At 45.4% G+C, this 18,562-nt stretch overlaps 1 protein-coding gene across 4 annotated transcripts; it reads right to left on the bottom strand.

The window, feature by feature from the left end:
• Positions 1 to 292: 292 nt before the first annotated feature.
• Positions 293 to 16,404, bottom strand: Nfyb (nuclear transcription factor Y subunit beta). 4 transcript variants are annotated; one of them, XM_021640947.2, is made up of 8 exons: positions 16,250 to 16,403; positions 14,004 to 14,088; positions 8,720 to 8,813; positions 6,835 to 6,965; positions 4,354 to 4,551; positions 3,125 to 3,206; positions 2,506 to 2,585; positions 293 to 2,007 (listed from the first exon to the last, which is right to left on the bottom strand). In XM_021640947.2, the coding sequence occupies exons 2-8, from the start codon at positions 14,007 to 14,009 to the stop codon at positions 1,975 to 1,977; spliced, it is 624 nt and encodes a 207-aa protein (XP_021496622.1). In that variant the 5' UTR covers positions 14,010 to 14,088; positions 16,250 to 16,403; the 3' UTR covers positions 293 to 1,974. The 4 variants fall into 4 exon arrangements, 3 of the variants coding, with proteins under 3 accessions (XP_021496622.1, XP_021496623.1, XP_060233825.1); XM_021640948.2 differs by lacking the exon at positions 16,250 to 16,403 and adding an exon at positions 15,715 to 15,959; XM_060377842.1 differs by lacking the exon at positions 6,835 to 6,965 and having other exon boundaries at positions 16,250 to 16,404.
• Positions 16,405 to 18,562: the final 2,158 nt, after the last annotated feature.

Here is an 18,562-nt window from a genome sequence, read left to right as displayed (position 1 = left end):
GCACCCTGCCCTGCATGTTGTGGAGTACCCAGAGTACATTTGCCTTTGCCCTAAAAAGTATTAGTTGCAATCAGGTTCAAAATCCTGTTTTAATGATGATTTAAATTTAAAGGAATCGGCAGTTTTTCTCTCTTAATTCTTCCCTCAATTCAGTCTTTAAGTAGAGAATGATCTGATCCAAGGCCTCATTCCATCAGTGAAGTAGCAGCACCATCTGGGTAGGACACATTCCAAAGTGAACCCACACATGAGCAAAAACCTTACCGTTTGTGTTATCTGGTAACCCAGCAGGTCTACTTCTAAGAATTTATTTCAAGAAAAGTTACGATGTACACAGGATTCAGTGAAGGGCTGTTTATAACTATGAAGAGATGAAAAAAGTCAAATTTTGCAATAGGCGATTAAATAAATTAATCATGATTTAGTCATACAGCAGAATAAAAACCCAGTAAAAATGATGCAGAAGACCATGCATGGCCTGGGGAAGAGTTCACAATATATTGTTAAGTGAAAAAGCCAGTTACAAAACAGTGTGCACAACATGAGCCCGTTTTTATAAAAATATACATATTTAGCAAAGTAAAAGGACAAATGAATTTATCAAAATTTTAACATTGGTTATTTCAACACAGTAGGATGACTGTTGATTTTGCTTATCCATCCTTTCCCATTCTTTCTATGTGCATTTTTTACAAGAAAGATTATTGAAAAGGGAGGTAGGAGAAGAGGGAGTTGTTTAATCTCAGAATAGCCAGCTATGTTCCCGAAGACTCCTGGCAAAGTGGCCATTATGTAAGCCTGTGCCTAAAAAAACCTGCTCTTCTTTTTCCATTGGAGTCCCACAAATTTGCTTCTGGACAAACTTTACACTAAGCCATTTTTGATAGATAGGGCTAAAACTACCACCACCACATACACAAAAATTCAAAATAATTATTACTAATAAAAGAACTAGATGAGAAAATAGAAATCTTTTAAAAAGGAACCCAAGTACACACTAGTAAACTGTACAAAACAGCATCATCTAATGTTAGTGTATTGCAGACAGCACAACAGCAAACTAGAAGGCTCTTGTGTCACAGAAATCAGACTCACAGCTCTCCTGTTCACTACTTATTCCCACAACTGTCTACACAGAATCATGTCCACTGTTCCCACAGCCTAACAGGAAAGCTGACCTTTCAGTAAAGCTAAAATGACTACCAAAAATCCCTCCTCTTGAAGAGGATACTGTTAATACTTCAAGATAGGCCCATTTCAGGAATGCTAGGACTGTATCAAATAGAAATGAATTCTAACACCCAGGATAGTAACTAAAGCTAGCTGAACAGGCACAGACAGTGACGGACACCAAGGTTAACAGGCCAGACAGTACTTGCTTCTGCATCCAACCTAATTATTCAATTACACTTAAAAAAGACGTTGCTTAAGCTATGAGTGTTTTACCAAAAAAATGTTTTTCAATAAATAAAGTGCTAAAAATCTAGCTAAGTTCTCATGCAAGATAGTATATAGCCAAGACAAACTCAAATTTGTAATAAAGGCAACTTTCATTCAAAATGAACTCTACCCTTATATTTTATTAAAAGGGCAAACATTATGAATTAACCCAGCTGCTTACTTGAATTACAAAATAACATGATTCAATATGAAAATAAGAAACTGTCTACAAATCTCTGACAGTAATAAATTGCAATATACAATGCATACAGGCGTCATACAGAGCAACAAACTCTCGTACAAAACAAAAATATTTTAATACCTTTAAAATCCAATTTTTTTTTCTTTAAAATCATTCATGAAAAAGATTCTCAAGTCAGAATTAACACCTCAATTAGTCAAGCATCAGGAAGCTACATTACAGCTACTTATTGTACAAAGAGGCGGCTTCACCCTTACGTCCTCCCAATGCCTCTGTTCCAGACTTGCTCAGACTCTCACTCTCCACAAGCTTGGTTCCATCCTGTTTTCAGATCACGAAAACTGAATCTGCTGGACACCGGAAATCTAAGATTTGAAAATGTAAATTAAAAGCTTAAAGTAACATGTCTATTTCAGACACCAAACAGGCAAGACAGAGGGCTGCTCCCACCCCAGCTAGGCAGGCTGCCCGGCTCAGAGTTCTATCAGTTGTCTTCTATGTAGATGTGAACACCTGTAAAATGTCTTAATCGTTAAAGAACTTTAATAGTAATACTATTCTGAGAAAACCTTATTGTATCCTTAATGTAACTGGAATTACATTAATGAATTGGAAATGATGGGTGATTACAAACAAAATCAGTGAGTAGCTGGGTGTGGTGGTGCACACCTTTAATTGGGAGGCAGAGGCCGACAGACCTCTGTGAGTTCAAGGCCAGCCTGGTTTACAAAGAATTCTAGGAGAGCCAGGGCTGTTACATAGAGAAGCTCTGTCTCGAAAAAACAAAAAGCAAAACAAAACAGAAAAAAATGAGTGACTGTACCATGTGTTTGAAGCTTTCTGAAACGCAGACAGCACCGTACCTGTTGGTAGGACGTCGTGTAAACCATAACGTTTTGTTGCTGACCATCCGCAGTTATTAACCCAGCTGGTAACTGGTTAGCTGAAAGGAAGGGGAGGGGAAAAAAGAGCAAATGATCTTACTTTTTTGGCCTCAAACTTCGTTTAATGCCATTATGTCCCATTAGCGTTCTCCCACACATGCAGAATACAAGCCCATGTAAAATCATGACTCACAACTCTAAACTGCCCTTAGCAATAGGGTTTGAGACATGCTCAGACATAGCCTCACCACAGGGCTTGGCTGGCAACACAGGACTGAGCACCACGTGTCCCGTAAGTAACATGTAAGCCTAAAATTTTCTGGTACAAGCTACAGTAAGTAGTCAATATTCCTAACTCAGGAAGCTTCACTTGAAACTAGAAGTTATGGAAATGACTCATAACTATCAAAGAAAATCTCCCACTTAAAATCTACACGCGTCACTCACAAACTTCAAACACAAATAAAGGCATAAACTTGTAGTGGTCACTGAGAACAGGTCTGAAAGATCGCCCAGTCCTGAGACTCGCCAGCAATGCCTACACACTGCCCATATGGTGGGTGAGCCGCTGCCCAGCACAGCTGTGGGATGTGCTTACTGAACGCCTCTTCTGTGAGCTCCTCGCTTAGTCCATCTGTGGCTGAGACTGCTCCACCAATGCCCTTCTCTCCTTTCATGGCCTAGGGAAGAAAGAACCCAAAGTTGTTAAATGAGAATGTTCATGTAATGTCCCGAATCGGAAGCTTCTGTTAGAAACTTTACTCTGAGTATTTTATGAACACTTTCTGGGATCACATATACACAAGCACGCAGTTACCAGCCTTTATTATGATAGCTAGTTTATCAACCCTTTCCGGGATCACACCACACACACTCATTGCGTACACATGCACATGGGTGGAAAATAGTGGATACTCTAAGCTTTAGTGTTTAAAAATCCCAAATAAAAGTTAGTTTGAACCAGAGACCTCCAAAGTTCCACCTGTTCTCTGGGTACCACAGACAGTGTTGTGGAAATTATTTGGGAGAGTACTGTGCTTTAGTTTTCACACTTTAATCATAAAAACACCCATGCCATCACAGCAGCCTGAGGACCTGAGTTCAGATTCCTAGCAACCCACTTAAAAGCTGGGTGTGGCGTACACACCTGTAACCAGTGCTGAGGACACAGACTAAAGGGCTCTGGGGCTTAGTGGCCAGCCAGCCTAGCCACGTGGTGAGCTCTGGTCTCAATGAGACTTGTCTGAGAACATACAGCACCAAGTGACAGGCAGCACAAGTGCGTGCACACACACCGTCCTCTTGGTGCCCGAGAAGCCTCACACCGGCTAGGTTACCACAGCAGCACAGACCGCTGCTTATGAAGTATTTTCTTTCCTTCCTTTTTTAATTTTCTCTCCCCAGAACGTTTCTCTGTGTAGCCATGGCTGTCCTGAAACTAGCTCTGTAGACCAGTCTCACAGAAACCCACCTACCTTTTCCTCTCAAGAGTTAGGATCAAAGGCATGCATCAACACAGCTTGGCACTTAAGTAGTCTTTTCAATAATCTATAATTAAATTGCCGAAGTCTCTCTTTATAGACAAGGCACCAAAGTCTAAAGCATTTAAACCTTCTGGTCACGATAAAACAGTTCAGACCTCAGGCAACCCAAACCCAGAATTCTCTTAATCACTACCCACCTGCTGAAGTTTGTAATAAACGAAGGAAACAATAAAAGGCTTGGAATTTAAATACTATAACATGTTAAATACTACTGGAAATGTAATGCTGCAGAGTATTTAAGCAATGTATTGTAAACACTAAGGTGACAGTGCGTGTCACTTACCTCTCTGAACTTTTGAAGGTACAGTTTCAGGGGCTCCACATAGCTGTCAAAGCCTAGTGTGGACATGGCAAACAGGATATCCTCCCCATTGATTGTCTTCCGTTTCTCTTGATGACACCGTTCGCTTGCTTCGGACGTTATAAAGCTTATGAATTCACTCACACATTCCTGAACACATTCTTTGGCATCTTTTGCAATCTGAAGGGAAAAAAGCCATGAGTAAATTTGTAGGAAACATAAGTAACCTTAACAGCTGCGAAAGAAAAAGCTACAGAGACTATATGTCACTGTGCTGACCGACAACCTTTTGACACAGAGTCTCGTGTCTCCCAAGCTGGGCTCTCTCTGTGAACTTTAGATCTCCCTGCCTCCACCTCTCAAGCGCTGGCACTACAAATGGAGTTTTAAAAGCCCGGAGCTTTGTGCGTGCTGGGCAAGCACTCCACCACCTGAGCCAGGGTCCTATTGCTGCTGATGGCGAGACTTTAGCCCCTTAAACACTGATGTCTGTTGGTGACAGCGGCTCGGAGTCAGAATGAACAGAACAAACATGTGCATGACAGTAAGAACTTCAACTATCCACAGCAAACAGAGCTGAGATGGTGAGAGCTGCCACTGAGTGGCCCTACCGTCCCACGTGCCCAGGGAGTCGGCCCCAGTGCCTGCACTGAGCACAATGGGTTCACACTCAGCAAGCACATGATGGCCCACAACCATCTGTAACTCCAGTTCCGGGGATCCAACTCCCTCTTCTGGCCTCAGGCACCAGGCATACATGTGGTGCAGACATACATGCAAACAAAACATTCATACACATAAAAAAAAAATGACTAAAAAAAAAAAAAAAATGTTCAAAAAAAACCCTGAATTCGCAGGATACTTAGAAAAGAGTAAAATATTGAATTTATTTACTTTTTACTATTGAGGCTAGGAAATGTCAAGTTATGGTTTCTGAGTATTGCCAGAAACAGCATAATGAATAAAACATCATTATGAATAAAACTTCTCTTTGTTCTGGAATCTGCTAGGCATTGCAGTGAATGCCTTAATTCTTGGGAGGCAGAAGCAGGCAGAGGGCACCCTGGGCTACATGGCAAGTTCCAGGACACCCTATCATAATATATACATATATACATAAAGAGATAAAGTTCTGGGATCTAATAATGAAAACCAAATAGATCAATCAAACAATCAATTCTACAGCCACTTAAAATGGCAGTGACACTCAAAATTCTTCCTTAAAAAATTGCTATTATTGGGCCCTGGCAAGAAGGTTCATTAGGTAAAGGTACTTGCTGTCAAACCTGATCACCTGAGTTTGACACCAGGGCCAAAAGGATGGAAAGAACTAAATTAAATACCATAAGTTGTCCTGTAACCTTTACACATGCTCTGTGCTGCTCTGTTCAATTTTATGTGGTAGAGAAAGTAAGCCAGAGTGAACACACGGAACGGAAACAACGGAACGCCGGCCAAGCGGTGACTCTCTGCTTCCTAGAGCCACGTTAGATTAGCAGTGTGTCTAGCATGCGTATATACATATTTATACACACTCACACAACTTTATATTAAAGTTGTTACGGCTGAAACATGCAATCAATTTAACAAGAGACATTTCCACTGTCCTCCTAACACCAGGCCTCTAATACCTGGTGGCTTAGTTATAGCATGTCTTTTTAGACCAGCCACATTTTAGCGGCGTGGTGGCCACAGAGAGCTGGAGTTCTGGGAGAAGACAGGGCAGGCATGAGCAAGTCTGCAACAATTCCTCTGCCCTAAACACACGGAGGACATTTCTTAGATCAGGACTTACAGTGTGAGTGGCATATCTATAGTACATTTATTGTAAGCTTTACTTTCAAAAGAACAGTTATAAATAGATGGCAAAAGTTATTATGTTATAAAATTTACCTTATATTAAGTTATGAAATTTACCTTAGACCAAGTGATAAGCTAAATTTTGAGGTTTGTCTGTTTTATGACACAAGGTCTCACTATGTGGCCAAGGTTGGTGTGGACCATATGTAGCCTTTGAACTCTTGGCAATCCTTCTGCCTCAGTTCCCCAAATGCTGGAATTAAAAGTGCCACCACACCTGGCTGAGGAATGTTTTGCAAAAGGCATTCTAAGAAGACAAAGCTACTGTGTGTCAGATGAAGTGCACATCACCTTCATGTGCATAAAAATGAACACAACTGTTTCCAAAGGCCAGGGTGTTGTAAAATCTGATCATACCTGTCCAATGCCACCTAACGTCACTGACATTCTGGTGTCAGTGCACAGGGGTAGGTGAGAGGACTGAAGAGAGAACACTGTTCGGTAGCCAAGTAGTCAGAAACAAATATTTGATGTGCTGAAAGGCTGGGGACTGAAGTCAATAGCTAGCTACTGATTTAACTGTGTATACATGTGTCTTACAGTTTCCATTCCCTCGCCCTCCCCCTGCAAAAGAAAAGCCAGATAAAGTCTCCTCTACGTTACCTTTCCTGTTTGAGGTATGGCATTTTTCATTATCCTAGCCACATTTGCAATTGGAAGATAAATATCTTGTTCTCTGAAACTTTCTTTTGAACCATTTGTATCTTCATGATCATTCATGCTGTCCTCAGTATCTAAAGAAAGTTTTTTAAGAATTAGGTTTAGGGGCTGGAGAGATTGCTCAACGGTTAAGAGCAGTTACTGCTCTTGCAGAGGACCCGGGTTCGGTTCCCAGCACCCACATCAGGCAGCTCACAACCGCCTGTTACTCCAGTTCCACGGGATCTGATGCCCTCTGCGTCCACAGGCAACTGCACACACAGTGCACATAAGCTCACCCGAGCACATACACATAAAGCTTTTCATAAATTTTACTTCAACCTTGAGAAGACTATCTGTGATGTTCTGAAGCAAGAGCCACGTGGCTCAACATCCGATTTGCATTATGTATCAACTGTTTTCCACATTTTCCTTAGGGTCAGAACTGATCTCAAACCCAGTGCCCAGCATTCTTGTCTTCACTGTCATGTAAAATCCCACCACCCAGTCTTCAAAAGTTCCCTCATATCCCTATAGCACCTTGCAAGATGCCCCTTTCATGCAAAACCTCTTACCAGGTGGATTAACTCTATTTCTCAGTTTAACTTATTGAAAGAATATATTTCTTGACTTGGAAAATTTTCAATAATTTGCTAACTACTCAATATTCCTGTCCTTTGCTAGTTCTGTGCTGTTTCTCTGAAAGGTTTTATAATTCTTTTCGCTTCTCATTCCCCTCATCAAGGTTTTTTTCCTGATGCCAGGTATCAGGTTTGTGCGCCTGGGTCTTGGTTCTATGGGCAGATGGGGGGTGCCCAGCACTGGGGGGAACAGAACTCAGTGTGGACTGCTTGCCTTCCATGTAGGAGGTCTTGGGCTCAATCCCCAGAAGTCGCAGGGCCATAACTCCTGTCTAACTTAGCTATAAAACTCAGTCTGCAACCTATGCTCCTTACAAACTGCTAGACTAAGGTTTGTGTTTATCAAAGCCAAGTTTATATCATCCTGTATACAAAGGTTTATACAGTGTAAAACTCCTAGCATGTATATAAACTTGTTCATATAAAGATTAAATTAAATTCTACAGACCTGACAAATTACTGACTCCACTAGGTAGCGACAACATAGTATACAGGAGCACCAATCCCTTCACAGCTCCTAAAGCTACATGTTTAAATGCACAAATTCAAATGGCACTAAAGCAAACTATTTCTGGTGGATTAACTAAATAAGAATTCCTCTTACTTACTGTTTACAGGGAGGCAGTGATAAGTTTTGCGAATTTCTGAAAGCACTAGCGGAGTTTTTCTAGGACTCAGCACGCTTCTGAAGACATTTCTAGTAAAACAGTAGGGTACTCCAGGAAGGGGCTTGCTTTGGAGTGTGTGGACAGAACCTAGGAGATGCACTAACTGTAGAGCACTGAGCGACTAGCCCCAGCTGCTATGCCTGTCTCTTTTTTCCTTGCCCTTCCTTTCTTTCCCACCTCTCTTTCTTTTGAGACAAGATTTCTCTATGTAGCTCTGCCTAGCCTGAAACTTGCTTTGTAGACCAGGCTGGCCTCGAACTTACAGAAATCTGCCTGCCTCTGCCTCCCGAGTGCTGAGATTAAAGCTGTGTGCTACATCTGGTCTTAACTTCTTATTTTGAGACAGGGTGTCACAAAGCTGATTAAGCCAGTCCTGAACTTGTAACCCTCCTGCCTTAGCCTGCCATATAGCTGGGATTATAGCTCTGCGCCACTAGACCAGGCTCATTGAGACTTCAGTGAACTAGGGCATGCGATCGCTCTCTCTGCTGTAAAGACACTGGTGACCTAGTGTAGCCTGGCTCTGGCTGTGGATCTTACCATCATGGGGTTGGATAACATAATGGCTTCCTCCAATGTAGTCTGCAGAAATCCCTAGTTGAGAAGCATCTGTTGTGGAGCTGTCGCCATCCATCTAAGGAGACAAAGTCTTTTAGTCTCTTCAGAAAACATGACTCGGCGCTTAAACTCTCACCAGGTGGATTAATTCTATTTCTCAGTTTAACTTATTGAAAGAAAATATATTTCTTGACTTGGAAAATTTTCAATAATTTGCTAACTACTCAATATTCCTGTCCATTTTCCATATGTAGTAAAGTATAAAATCAAGAGAGAAACAAAACAGCAAAAGGAATCTACAGCTGACCTTACTTAACTTACCATACACCTTTTCCTTAGAGTACAAATCAAAGTGAGCAAAGCATTCCCAGGAAGCAGCCCAGCCCACCCTCCCTTGAGGCCTAACTGCACACTTCCTTTGCTGCCTCTATGTCAGCCAAAAGTATAGCTACCTTTTTTTTCCAGCACGGTCTTGTTACAGAGCCCAGACTGAACTCGCAGTCCTCCTGCCTTAGCCTTCCTACATAAGGTATGCACCGTCATGCCAGGTCTTAAAAGAACATCATCTGAGCCTAATACAAGCATCTTCTCTTCCCCTGGCTCCTCAGACTTTTTTTTTTTTCCTCTCTTTTCTTTCCTTCTTTTTTTTTTTTTTTTTGTTTTTTCAAGACAGGGTTTCTCTGTGTAGCCTTGGCTGTCCTAGACTCCCTTTGTACACCACCCTGGCCTCGAACTCACAGAGATCCACTTGCCTCTGCCTCCCAAGTGCTGGGATTAAAGGCATGCACCTGGCTCCTCAAACTTTTTGATTCTTTAAAGAAAAGAAAATATCTAAGAGACCGGAATATAGAGTTAGGAAAAGTATAACCACAGAGATCCGCTTCCTCTGCCTCCAAGAGTGTTGGGACTACAGTCGTGTGCCACTATGCCCAACTCACACCTTGTTTTCTAAGACAGTCTCTCACTGACCTGGAACTAGCCAATTAGGTTTGGCTGTTTGAACCTCAGGATCTGCTTGGATCCCCCAGCCCAGGCTATGCACATCATCACGGCTGGCTTTTTCACGTGTGTTCTGGAGATTGAACTCAGGTCCTCATGTGGCAAGTACTAAGTCAACCACACTTACTCCTCAGCCTCTACCTTTTTTCTTTTCAGCCTGTTTAGGACTATGAGAAACAATAATTTTAAGAGGAAAAATTTGGGAGGAAAGGAAAGTATCAGTCCTGAACAGACTAGTTCATTTCGGCAGCAGCGGATGCAGCAGCTTTCTGCTTTGCGAATACTAGACAAGGAAGCCCTGGCCTGCGTGTATGGAGAGCTGCATGCGCAGGGCAGCAGGTGCACGCTCACTGCACACTGAACCAAGGCCTAGGAGACACACTAACTGTAGTCTGCATTCTCCACGGCTGGAGTTTCTCTAACACGAACATACCAGCTAGTCTCCAAGTTTTCAACATGGCATGTCTCCTGTGCAGCTACTGGCTTTGGTAGCTAATTCAGCTGTACAAAGAGATACATTTCTGTAATTAGAGCTGTTTTAAGGAGCGTTTAACAGTCTATGGAGATGTAGAGGTCCTATTCACTTACCTTCCCACCTATTTCTATATATAGGGAACAGTACTGCCCTGCCATCTTACATTAACTAATACACATATCACCCATCACCCCAACAGACAGTGCTACTTCTTATCATAAATGCCTTTCATGGACATGAAAATAGACCTATTGGCCATGGAAGGATGGTCTACAAGGATAGCTAAGGGGTCACTATTTTGGAAGAAATAGGATCAAAAAGTTTGTCTCAGAACCCCAAATTGAAGACAAGTCTTGACTAGTAAGGTGTGAGATTCTTGGCTAGGTGAATGTTCACAGGGTAGTGTCTTAGCGTTCCCCAAGCAAGAGTCTGTTCAAGGAGCTAGGTGGATCTAGAGATGAGCTGACTCATAAATACAACCCAAGATACTGGAGCAGAGAGCTGACTCCTGGCATCTTGCTGTACACGACCGTGTGGACTGCCTGCACCAGCCTTCCAAGTGGGCAGATAATACTGTTTCACAGCTGTCGGAATGAAGGGCAGAGCTGAGAAGACAGTGCTTGGCTCACAGTTACTGCAGGCGCTGGCTCGCCTCTTCGTCTTCTGAAGCTGTGTCCTCTACTTAACTGCACATGGTGCATGTCTTTGGGTCTACAAGTTTTAGCCTGTCACTTCAAGCCTTCTGTTCCTTGCCTCTTTCTACCATTAAAATCCGCCCTCCCCCCCTTTATTCCAACATTCCTTTCCCTGCTGGAATTTCTTGACTTATCCTGTTCTGAAATCTCCGACGTCCACTTGTCTGAAGACAACAGCAGCAGCAGCCTTCCTTAACACAGCAGCCTAACCTCTGGGTCTTACACCGTGCTGGCTACTCTTCTGTATGTAAGGAGTAGAGGGGAGAACTTGTTATGTTATCTAAGGTTTGTTTTTCTATGAAATGTTTATGAAAAAGAAATGGAGATAAAGTCAGCCAGCAATCAGTTCACAGACTGAGCACTCACTGCTTATTGGTCCACACTCTGGGGCACTGTCCTCATCCACAGAGAACAAATATTACATAATCTAGGGGAGAGGGTGAGGAGTACAGAGCAGTCTGGGCTCTTCCAGGCCACTGGGTCTGGAAACGCCCAGTTTGAAAATCCCTGCTACCTTCTGGTCATGAGAATTTGAGCATGGTGGATGGGTGGAGGACTTCCGCGTGGATCAGGAGACATAGCTAGAAACACTGAGCATGGTATACCGGGGATACTCCTTGCTGTTATATACTTAGCATGTGTGTGTATGCAGACATAATATAAATAAACATATTTAGCATATAAATGACAACCAACAAACCAATTGCTAACGCAGATGTTTTGCTAGTGACCTTATTTCAAAGGGGCTTCAATAGACTAGTCTGAGAGGGCCAAGAACAGCTCCATTAGGAGATGAAACTTAGCTAGCAATGACAACACATGCCTTTAGTTCTAGCACTCAGGAGGCAGAGGCAAGCGGATTCTTGAATTCAAGGCCAGCAAGGACTACACAGAAAAACCCTGTATTAAAAAACAAAACAGACAAAAGGAGATGGCATTTAAACTGAGACTGAAAGAAATAGAAAAAAGGGGTTGGGGGCACAGTGATGTTTCAGACAGAAGAAATAGAGAAACACAGTATTGGGAGACAAGCTAAGAGCCACCAAAGGGGGATTTTTAGTAAGAGTAGAGTACCGCCCAGTATAGAAAATGGAGGAGGCAACACCACAGCCAGGAGACAGAAGAGTGTGTAGCATTGCCATCATGGCGGGAAGCAGGCTAAGAGGGTCCTCAGCACCTGTCCAGGGCCAGAGCCCGCACATCACCACGAATTTACAATGTCCTGTGCAGCTGAGGCAGTTCCTAGGCCTGGTGAACTGAGGCGGAGAAGCCACCTTATTACATTAGGGTCAGCACCTATGCTATCTGAGTTGACGATGATGGCTTTTTTGTTGTCTTTTTTGCTTTTTGTCTTTGAGACAGAGTTTCTCTGTGTAGCCTTCACTGTCCCAGCCAGCTTTGTAGACCAGGCTGGCCTCCAACTTGTGGAGATCCGCCTGCCCCTGCCTCCCTAAGTGTTGGGATTACAGGCATACACCATCACGCCCAGCTGCTGCTGATATTCTTTAAATCCAATGAAGTGCTTAGGCCTGGCTTTTCATGTTCCCTCTGCATATCCACTGACTATATATTTAGAGTGTTTAAGCTGCTTGGAAAGCCAGAATGTTCTGGTGCAAAGTTCCTGGGCTCCTCTGAGTTTGACACACAGCTCCCACAAACAAGAAGTGTTGTCAATGGGTCACTTTCCACCCTCTCTGCTGAGGATTACAGAGCCGCTGTAACAGGGTCCTGTGCAAATGCCCCAGCAAAGGTGTGCTACAGCTTACAAGCACACAGCATCAAGTGTCTGTAATTTCTGTTTTTTTCTAACAGTTTTGGTTCTTCCAGGCACAAAGACGTTTCCTTCCAGACCCAACCTCACTTCTTATCTGCTCTTTATCTTCCTTGGAGAGTAAGAAATAGTATCAAGATTCCCATCTCTATGCCACAGCTGCGCTGTTATGGCTTGTGAAAACCTTCACTTTTCCCACTCTTTGGTCTAGCTTCACTCTCACTGCAACACATGGTCCTTACACACCCTTTCATTCCCATGTAGACTCCCTAATGAATGCTTTTAAACTCCGGTGTGCCAATGCCGGCACTCTGAAAGCTGCCAGAGATCTTGCAGCCTGACGGACCGGAGCACTGACGCCGCCTGCTCACTTCGTTCTCCCCAGACTTACAAAGCAATAATCTGACTCTGTCCCTAACTGTTAGTTTCAATCCACGGTTTTTGTTTTCTCTTTCTTCCTCTACTCTTCTAGTGAATTCATTAAATGTTACCTCTACTCTCATAAATGCTAAATTTACAATCACCGTTTGCCTACCATACAAGCAGCCATCAAGGAACACTAGGACACTGGGGTATAAGCCATCTCCCCTCTCCTGGCAACTACTCATCTAAGCTAACTATGCCAGCATCGTCTGCCGCTCTCCACCGCGAACTGCCCCTCCTTTCCTACCTCACTGGATCACCATCCAGCCCAGCTCAGCATCCTGTCAAGACTAACTTAACGAAAATGCTTCCACAAGACCTCTTGTGTCAAATCCAAACCTCTTCAGAGCTTTACAAGAAGGTTCCTTTTGTCACCTAACAAAACCTTAGTACTAAAATATGCCTGAGGGACCACCAAATGCACGGCTCTCATTTAAGAGTGAAGCAACCATGACTCATAGGAGCTGTGCCCCGCCTGGAGTCACAGATGCTGCAGCAGAGCCAGATCCCGCCAGGTGGGAGGTCTGTCACACACCATCCTGTGAAATCCCCACCTAGAAAAAAATGTCTGTCTCCATCTCCAAACCGGTGACTCTGAGTGACACCTTTTACCTAACCAAATCCCATCAAGTGTTAGACCCTCTTCAGGCCAGGAGGATTCCTCCTGACAGTCCCAGGTTAACCACGCCCCTCTCAGCAAGTGCAGGGAGATTCAGCCTTTTCCATTCCGCACATAACCATGTTCACGTTCATTAATAACCTGCCAGCTGAGCAGGCAGCCCATAGCAATCAGTGAGCATGTGCCAGTGGCTGACAAGAAGCAAAGGGGCTAAGCACAGGGACCGTCTGCCTCAACTGCAAAGATTCATACAGAACTAACCAAGATGATTAAAACATACTCACTGTCATGAAATACTGTCAGAATTGTACGTCAGTGGTGCTCTCAAACACCTGTCACAAAGGTGTTGGATCCTTGTCCAATTTTAACCTAAAAGACAAACATCAATTAATAGTAACATGTATGGTCTATAGGCTTTCCTAAAATCAAAGAGAACACAGGTCACCTTATGTCCTATACTTAATCAATGGAGGGGAAAAGTTAATTCTACAGGGAAGGTGGAAATGGCTTTCTAACATAGCCCTGGATTTGTTTTAATAATCAATATTCATCACAACCCTGGAAATAAGGGACCAAAATATATATTATGCAAAAGACTGAAAACTCACATCTAATTTACATCAAATATTGACACCAAGGACAGAAATAGCCTACTTATTAACTTGAAATTTTGAGGGTGGCTTTCTTAAACGTTTCAGAGATGTACACATTTTTAAACTGAAAAGGAAGGAAAAATGTCTATCAGACTATATGCTGTGCTGCCCCCACTGCACATGGGGAGGGCATGGCCACACTGCCCCGAGGGCACACCAAAACACAGACATCCACAGGACCCTTAGCTATCGTGCTAAAGCGCCATCACCGTGAACTAAAATCACAGCACGCCAGCAAGCACTCCGATCTTACTGGAAGGCATAAATAGCTGAGTAAATCAAAAGCAGTGGCAATACTGGCACCTTCCTAGTTGCAGTTTCTGCATTTTTCAAAGGAAATACTTAAATGGAGGGGTACAAAACAAAAATCTAGTATTAACTTCAAAGGAAGGATCGGCATTGTAGTATGAAATGTTGTACACAGCAGGGAAAAACTGCGGCTACTGAGTTAAATTTTAAAAATGGCATTCAAGGACCCAGACAAGCAAAGACTGCCTGGCATTGCTCTAATATTAAAAGTAATCTGTATTATCTGCCCATACATATCCCTTTTATAGATCCAAAACTGCTCTTGTAGCTTTAAAAAGTGTGTCTGAACACTTAAAACACAAGAGTTGGGCATGCTTATGTATCTTGCTTAGAATAGGCGGGTACAGGGTGAGAGCCTTACCAACCCTTATAGTTGGCTAAGTATATATTTAGATTTAGTCCATTAAAAATAAAATCATTCTATCACTTCATATGGAAAGCATTTTCCTAAGGGCAGGTTATAATCTGTAAAATAGCTCAAGGGAATGCATACATCTGCTTAATGTTTGAAGAAATGCAAATTTGTATCCAAGAAAAGCAGCGCTCCCTTCCTCCAACCTCCATTCTTTGGCATGGACAACCACGGCTTTGCATCCATAGAATCCTTAAATTAAGCTACGAGCAGTGCAGAAGAGGGAGGAATGATTTGCCTTTGAAAGGAATCCTGGTTAAACTCTCAATACTTCACCCATAACGCGCCTATTTATCAATGCCACTACTACTGACCGGTTGAGCCCTTACTTTCTGTTGCCGTTTAGTTTCCCTACTGAGAGCTGAAGACACCTCGGTGGTTTGTGGCACTATCCACAAAACGAGGGTCCGTGAGGGTTAGCGGGATGCCATTTTTTTCTAAAGGTCGCCCGCTACCCAACCTTGCCTAAATCAAACAGTCCTGCTGTAGCACTTGGGGCACGAGGAGGATCTGTGGGTGCTCGCTAATTCTTTGTTCTCGCAGAGCCTCCCGCCGCCCCCCTCCGCCCCCCAAGCACGGGCGACTGGAACCCCCGTGCAACCTCCAAGACTCCCTTCCCACCTTCGGGGCAAGTCCGGGGCGCGCCAGCCGCCAGATGGCTGCATGCTGCGGGCGCCGGGCGGGCCGGGGGCCGCCAGGCCGCTCGCTCCTCGCGGGGACCCGCCGCCTCGGCTCCCAGGTGCCCGGGCGGCCCCGCCGAGCGCATTCCCCGCCGCCCGCGCCCAACGCCCGCCGCCGCCGGGCAGCGGGAGACAAAGCGGCCGCGCCGGGGCGCCGCGCACGCCGGGCCGAACAAGATGGAGCCGACCCGGGGCTGCCGCCGCGAGAGCCCTGCGGCCGCCCGCCACGGCCCGGCGCCCGCCCGGCCCGGCTCGCGGCCCCGCGCACAAAAGCGCCCGCCGCCCCGCGCCCGGCCCGGCCCGAAGCAGGGCGGCCTCGCCCGGAGGCCCAGCTCGCCCGGAGGCTGCGGACGGCGAGTGGCCCCCGGCCGCCGCGGCGTTGGCGGCGGGGACGGCGCCGGGAGGAGACGGACATTTCATTCGAGCTAAAGTGGAGTCGGTTTAGGAGCGATCATTGGCCGAAGCGAGACACAAACCTCCAATGCAGCCCTGGTTGGCTCCCGTCTCCAATCGGCTGTTTGGTTGGACAGAAAATGGCTGCGAAGGAACCAGTCCCAGCGCGGAGCTCCACTTCCAGGACTCGGCCTCCCCTCCCTCCGCCGCGGGCCGCTTCCCTCTGCGTGACACCCTCCCTCCGCGACGCCCGCGCCCGAGGCCACGCCCCCGACACGCCCACCCGGCCACGCCACGCCCCGGAGCCCGCGAGCCGGCCGAGCCGCGCGTTCCGGAAAAGCGCGCGGGCGGGCTCCGGGCGCTCAGTGGTTTTCTGGCTGGTGGGCTCCGGAGAGGTCGGCGTCTGCCCCGGCGTCCTCGTCCCCGGACCGGCGCCGAGTGGGCTTGCTCCTGCCCCTTTTTCCTTCCAACTCCTTCTTCCCCACCTCTTGCCAGCGTCTCGCCTGCCTGACTTCAGCCCGGAGGGGACGACCCTGGAGCTGTCTTCCCGAATGCCTGGAGCACCTCGTGTTTTCCTAGTGTCTCTCCAGGCGTCCTCGGGCACACAGTGTTCCCTGTCAGTCAGTGAATACGGCTGTTAGTTTTCCAGGTTTCGTTTTAGCACAGCACTCCTTTGTGCAGACCTGACCAGTCGGCCAGTGCAGCCGCGCACCACCCCGCACTCCGGGCTAAAGGCGCTGCTTTCTCCTGATAAGCCTGCCCCACCAAATTGGCTTACTACCTGAGGTGCTTTTTTCCGCAACTGGGTTGCAAAACCCACTGCCTCTGTATAGCCAAAGCCTGCCCTGTCAGCCTCACTGACATCTGGATCGAATGTCCCTTGGCTACTGTTCTCCCTTATGGTGGAGATCCAAACTCCCTGAGTGGCCAGGCACTACGGGATGTACGCACCCGGAGCTGGGAATCTGTTTCCTTTACTTCTGCCAACAATTCCTGCCACCACATTAACTTTTAGCTTTATTTATTTAAAAATATGTGGGAAATTTGTGTCCTAGGGTTTACAGGGATAAGTAAGCAAGAAGATGGAGCGTTCCACCAGCCTGAGCTACATTGAGACCCAATAGAGCCGGGCCATAGGGGTGTACACCTTTAACCCCAACACTGTGGGTTCAAGGCCAGCCTGGTCTACAGAGCGAGTCCAGGACAGCCAGGGCTACAGAGAAACCCTGTCTTGAAACACCCTCTCTGCTCACCTCCCACCAAAAGCTAGGCTGGTGGCTCACACCTTTAATCCCAGCAGTCTTCCTGGGGCCACCCCACCCCACACCGAGATAAGGGTTTCTTTTGGTAGCCTTGACTGTCCTGGAACTCCTCGTAGAGATCCACCTGCCTCTGCCTTCCAAGCGCTGGGATCAAAGGCCTGTGCCACCACATCCCGCTAATCCCAGTACTCCTGAGGCAGAGACAGGTTGATCTGTGTGACTTTGAGGCTAGCCTCTCTACACAGTGAGTTCCAGGACAGCCAGGGCTGTTATACCGAGAAACCCTGCCTGGAAAAAACAAACAAGCCAAAAACAATAGTAATAATAAATATAGAAAGTCCTGGTGTTGTAGTTTATGCCTTTAATCCCAGTACTGGGAAGACACAAACAGGAACACTGGAAATTCCAGGCCATGCTGGGGTCCCTAGTGTGTTCACATCCAGCCAGGGCTACATAATGGAACTGTATCTAAAGTAAAATAAATTTTAAAAAGCATGTGTGAATACATATAAAGATTGAGAAAAGATGTTATTCATTGAGTTTCTACTGTGTCTAGAATATACAACTAATTTTTGGGCAAATATGGAACCAAGAGCAAATGAGGCCAGGTGGTGGTGGCACATGCCTTTGATCCCAACATTGAGGGAGGCAGAGGCAGGCAGATCTCTGTGAGTTTGAGGCCAGCCTGATCTACAGAGTGAGTTCAGGACAGCCAAGGCTACACAGAGAAACCCCCTCTCAGAAAGAGACGGGAGGGTCGTGTCAGGGCCATGAAGAAATAGTTGCCATGGGAACAAGGATGGAGTAGAGTCAGCCAGGACAAGACTAGAGGACAGGTAACAGGACATTAGGCTGGAAAGTAGACCAGGCTAATGTAGGGGTTAAAATGGATGAAAATCTGCCCAGCTACAGTGCTTTAAAGCTTATTAATAAATATAACAGGTCTCATTATTTGGGAGCTAAAGCAGGAGTAGGAAAAACAAAACTTTAATTCGACATTTATCGATCAAATAAATTCCATATATATTTATGGGATTTATTAGAGTGGCTTGCAGGCTATGGTCCATCTAGTCCAACAATTGTTGTCTACCAATGGAAAGCCCAAGAATCCAGTAGTTGTTCAGTGCACAAGGC

This window comes from Meriones unguiculatus, chromosome 2, assembly GCF_030254825.1.
Source record: "Meriones unguiculatus strain TT.TT164.6M chromosome 2, Bangor_MerUng_6.1, whole genome shotgun sequence".
NCBI lineage: Eukaryota > Metazoa > Chordata > Mammalia > Rodentia > Muridae > Meriones > Meriones unguiculatus.
Note: the sequence above shows the minus strand (reverse complement) of the source record. Positions and strands in the feature narration are given on the sequence as shown.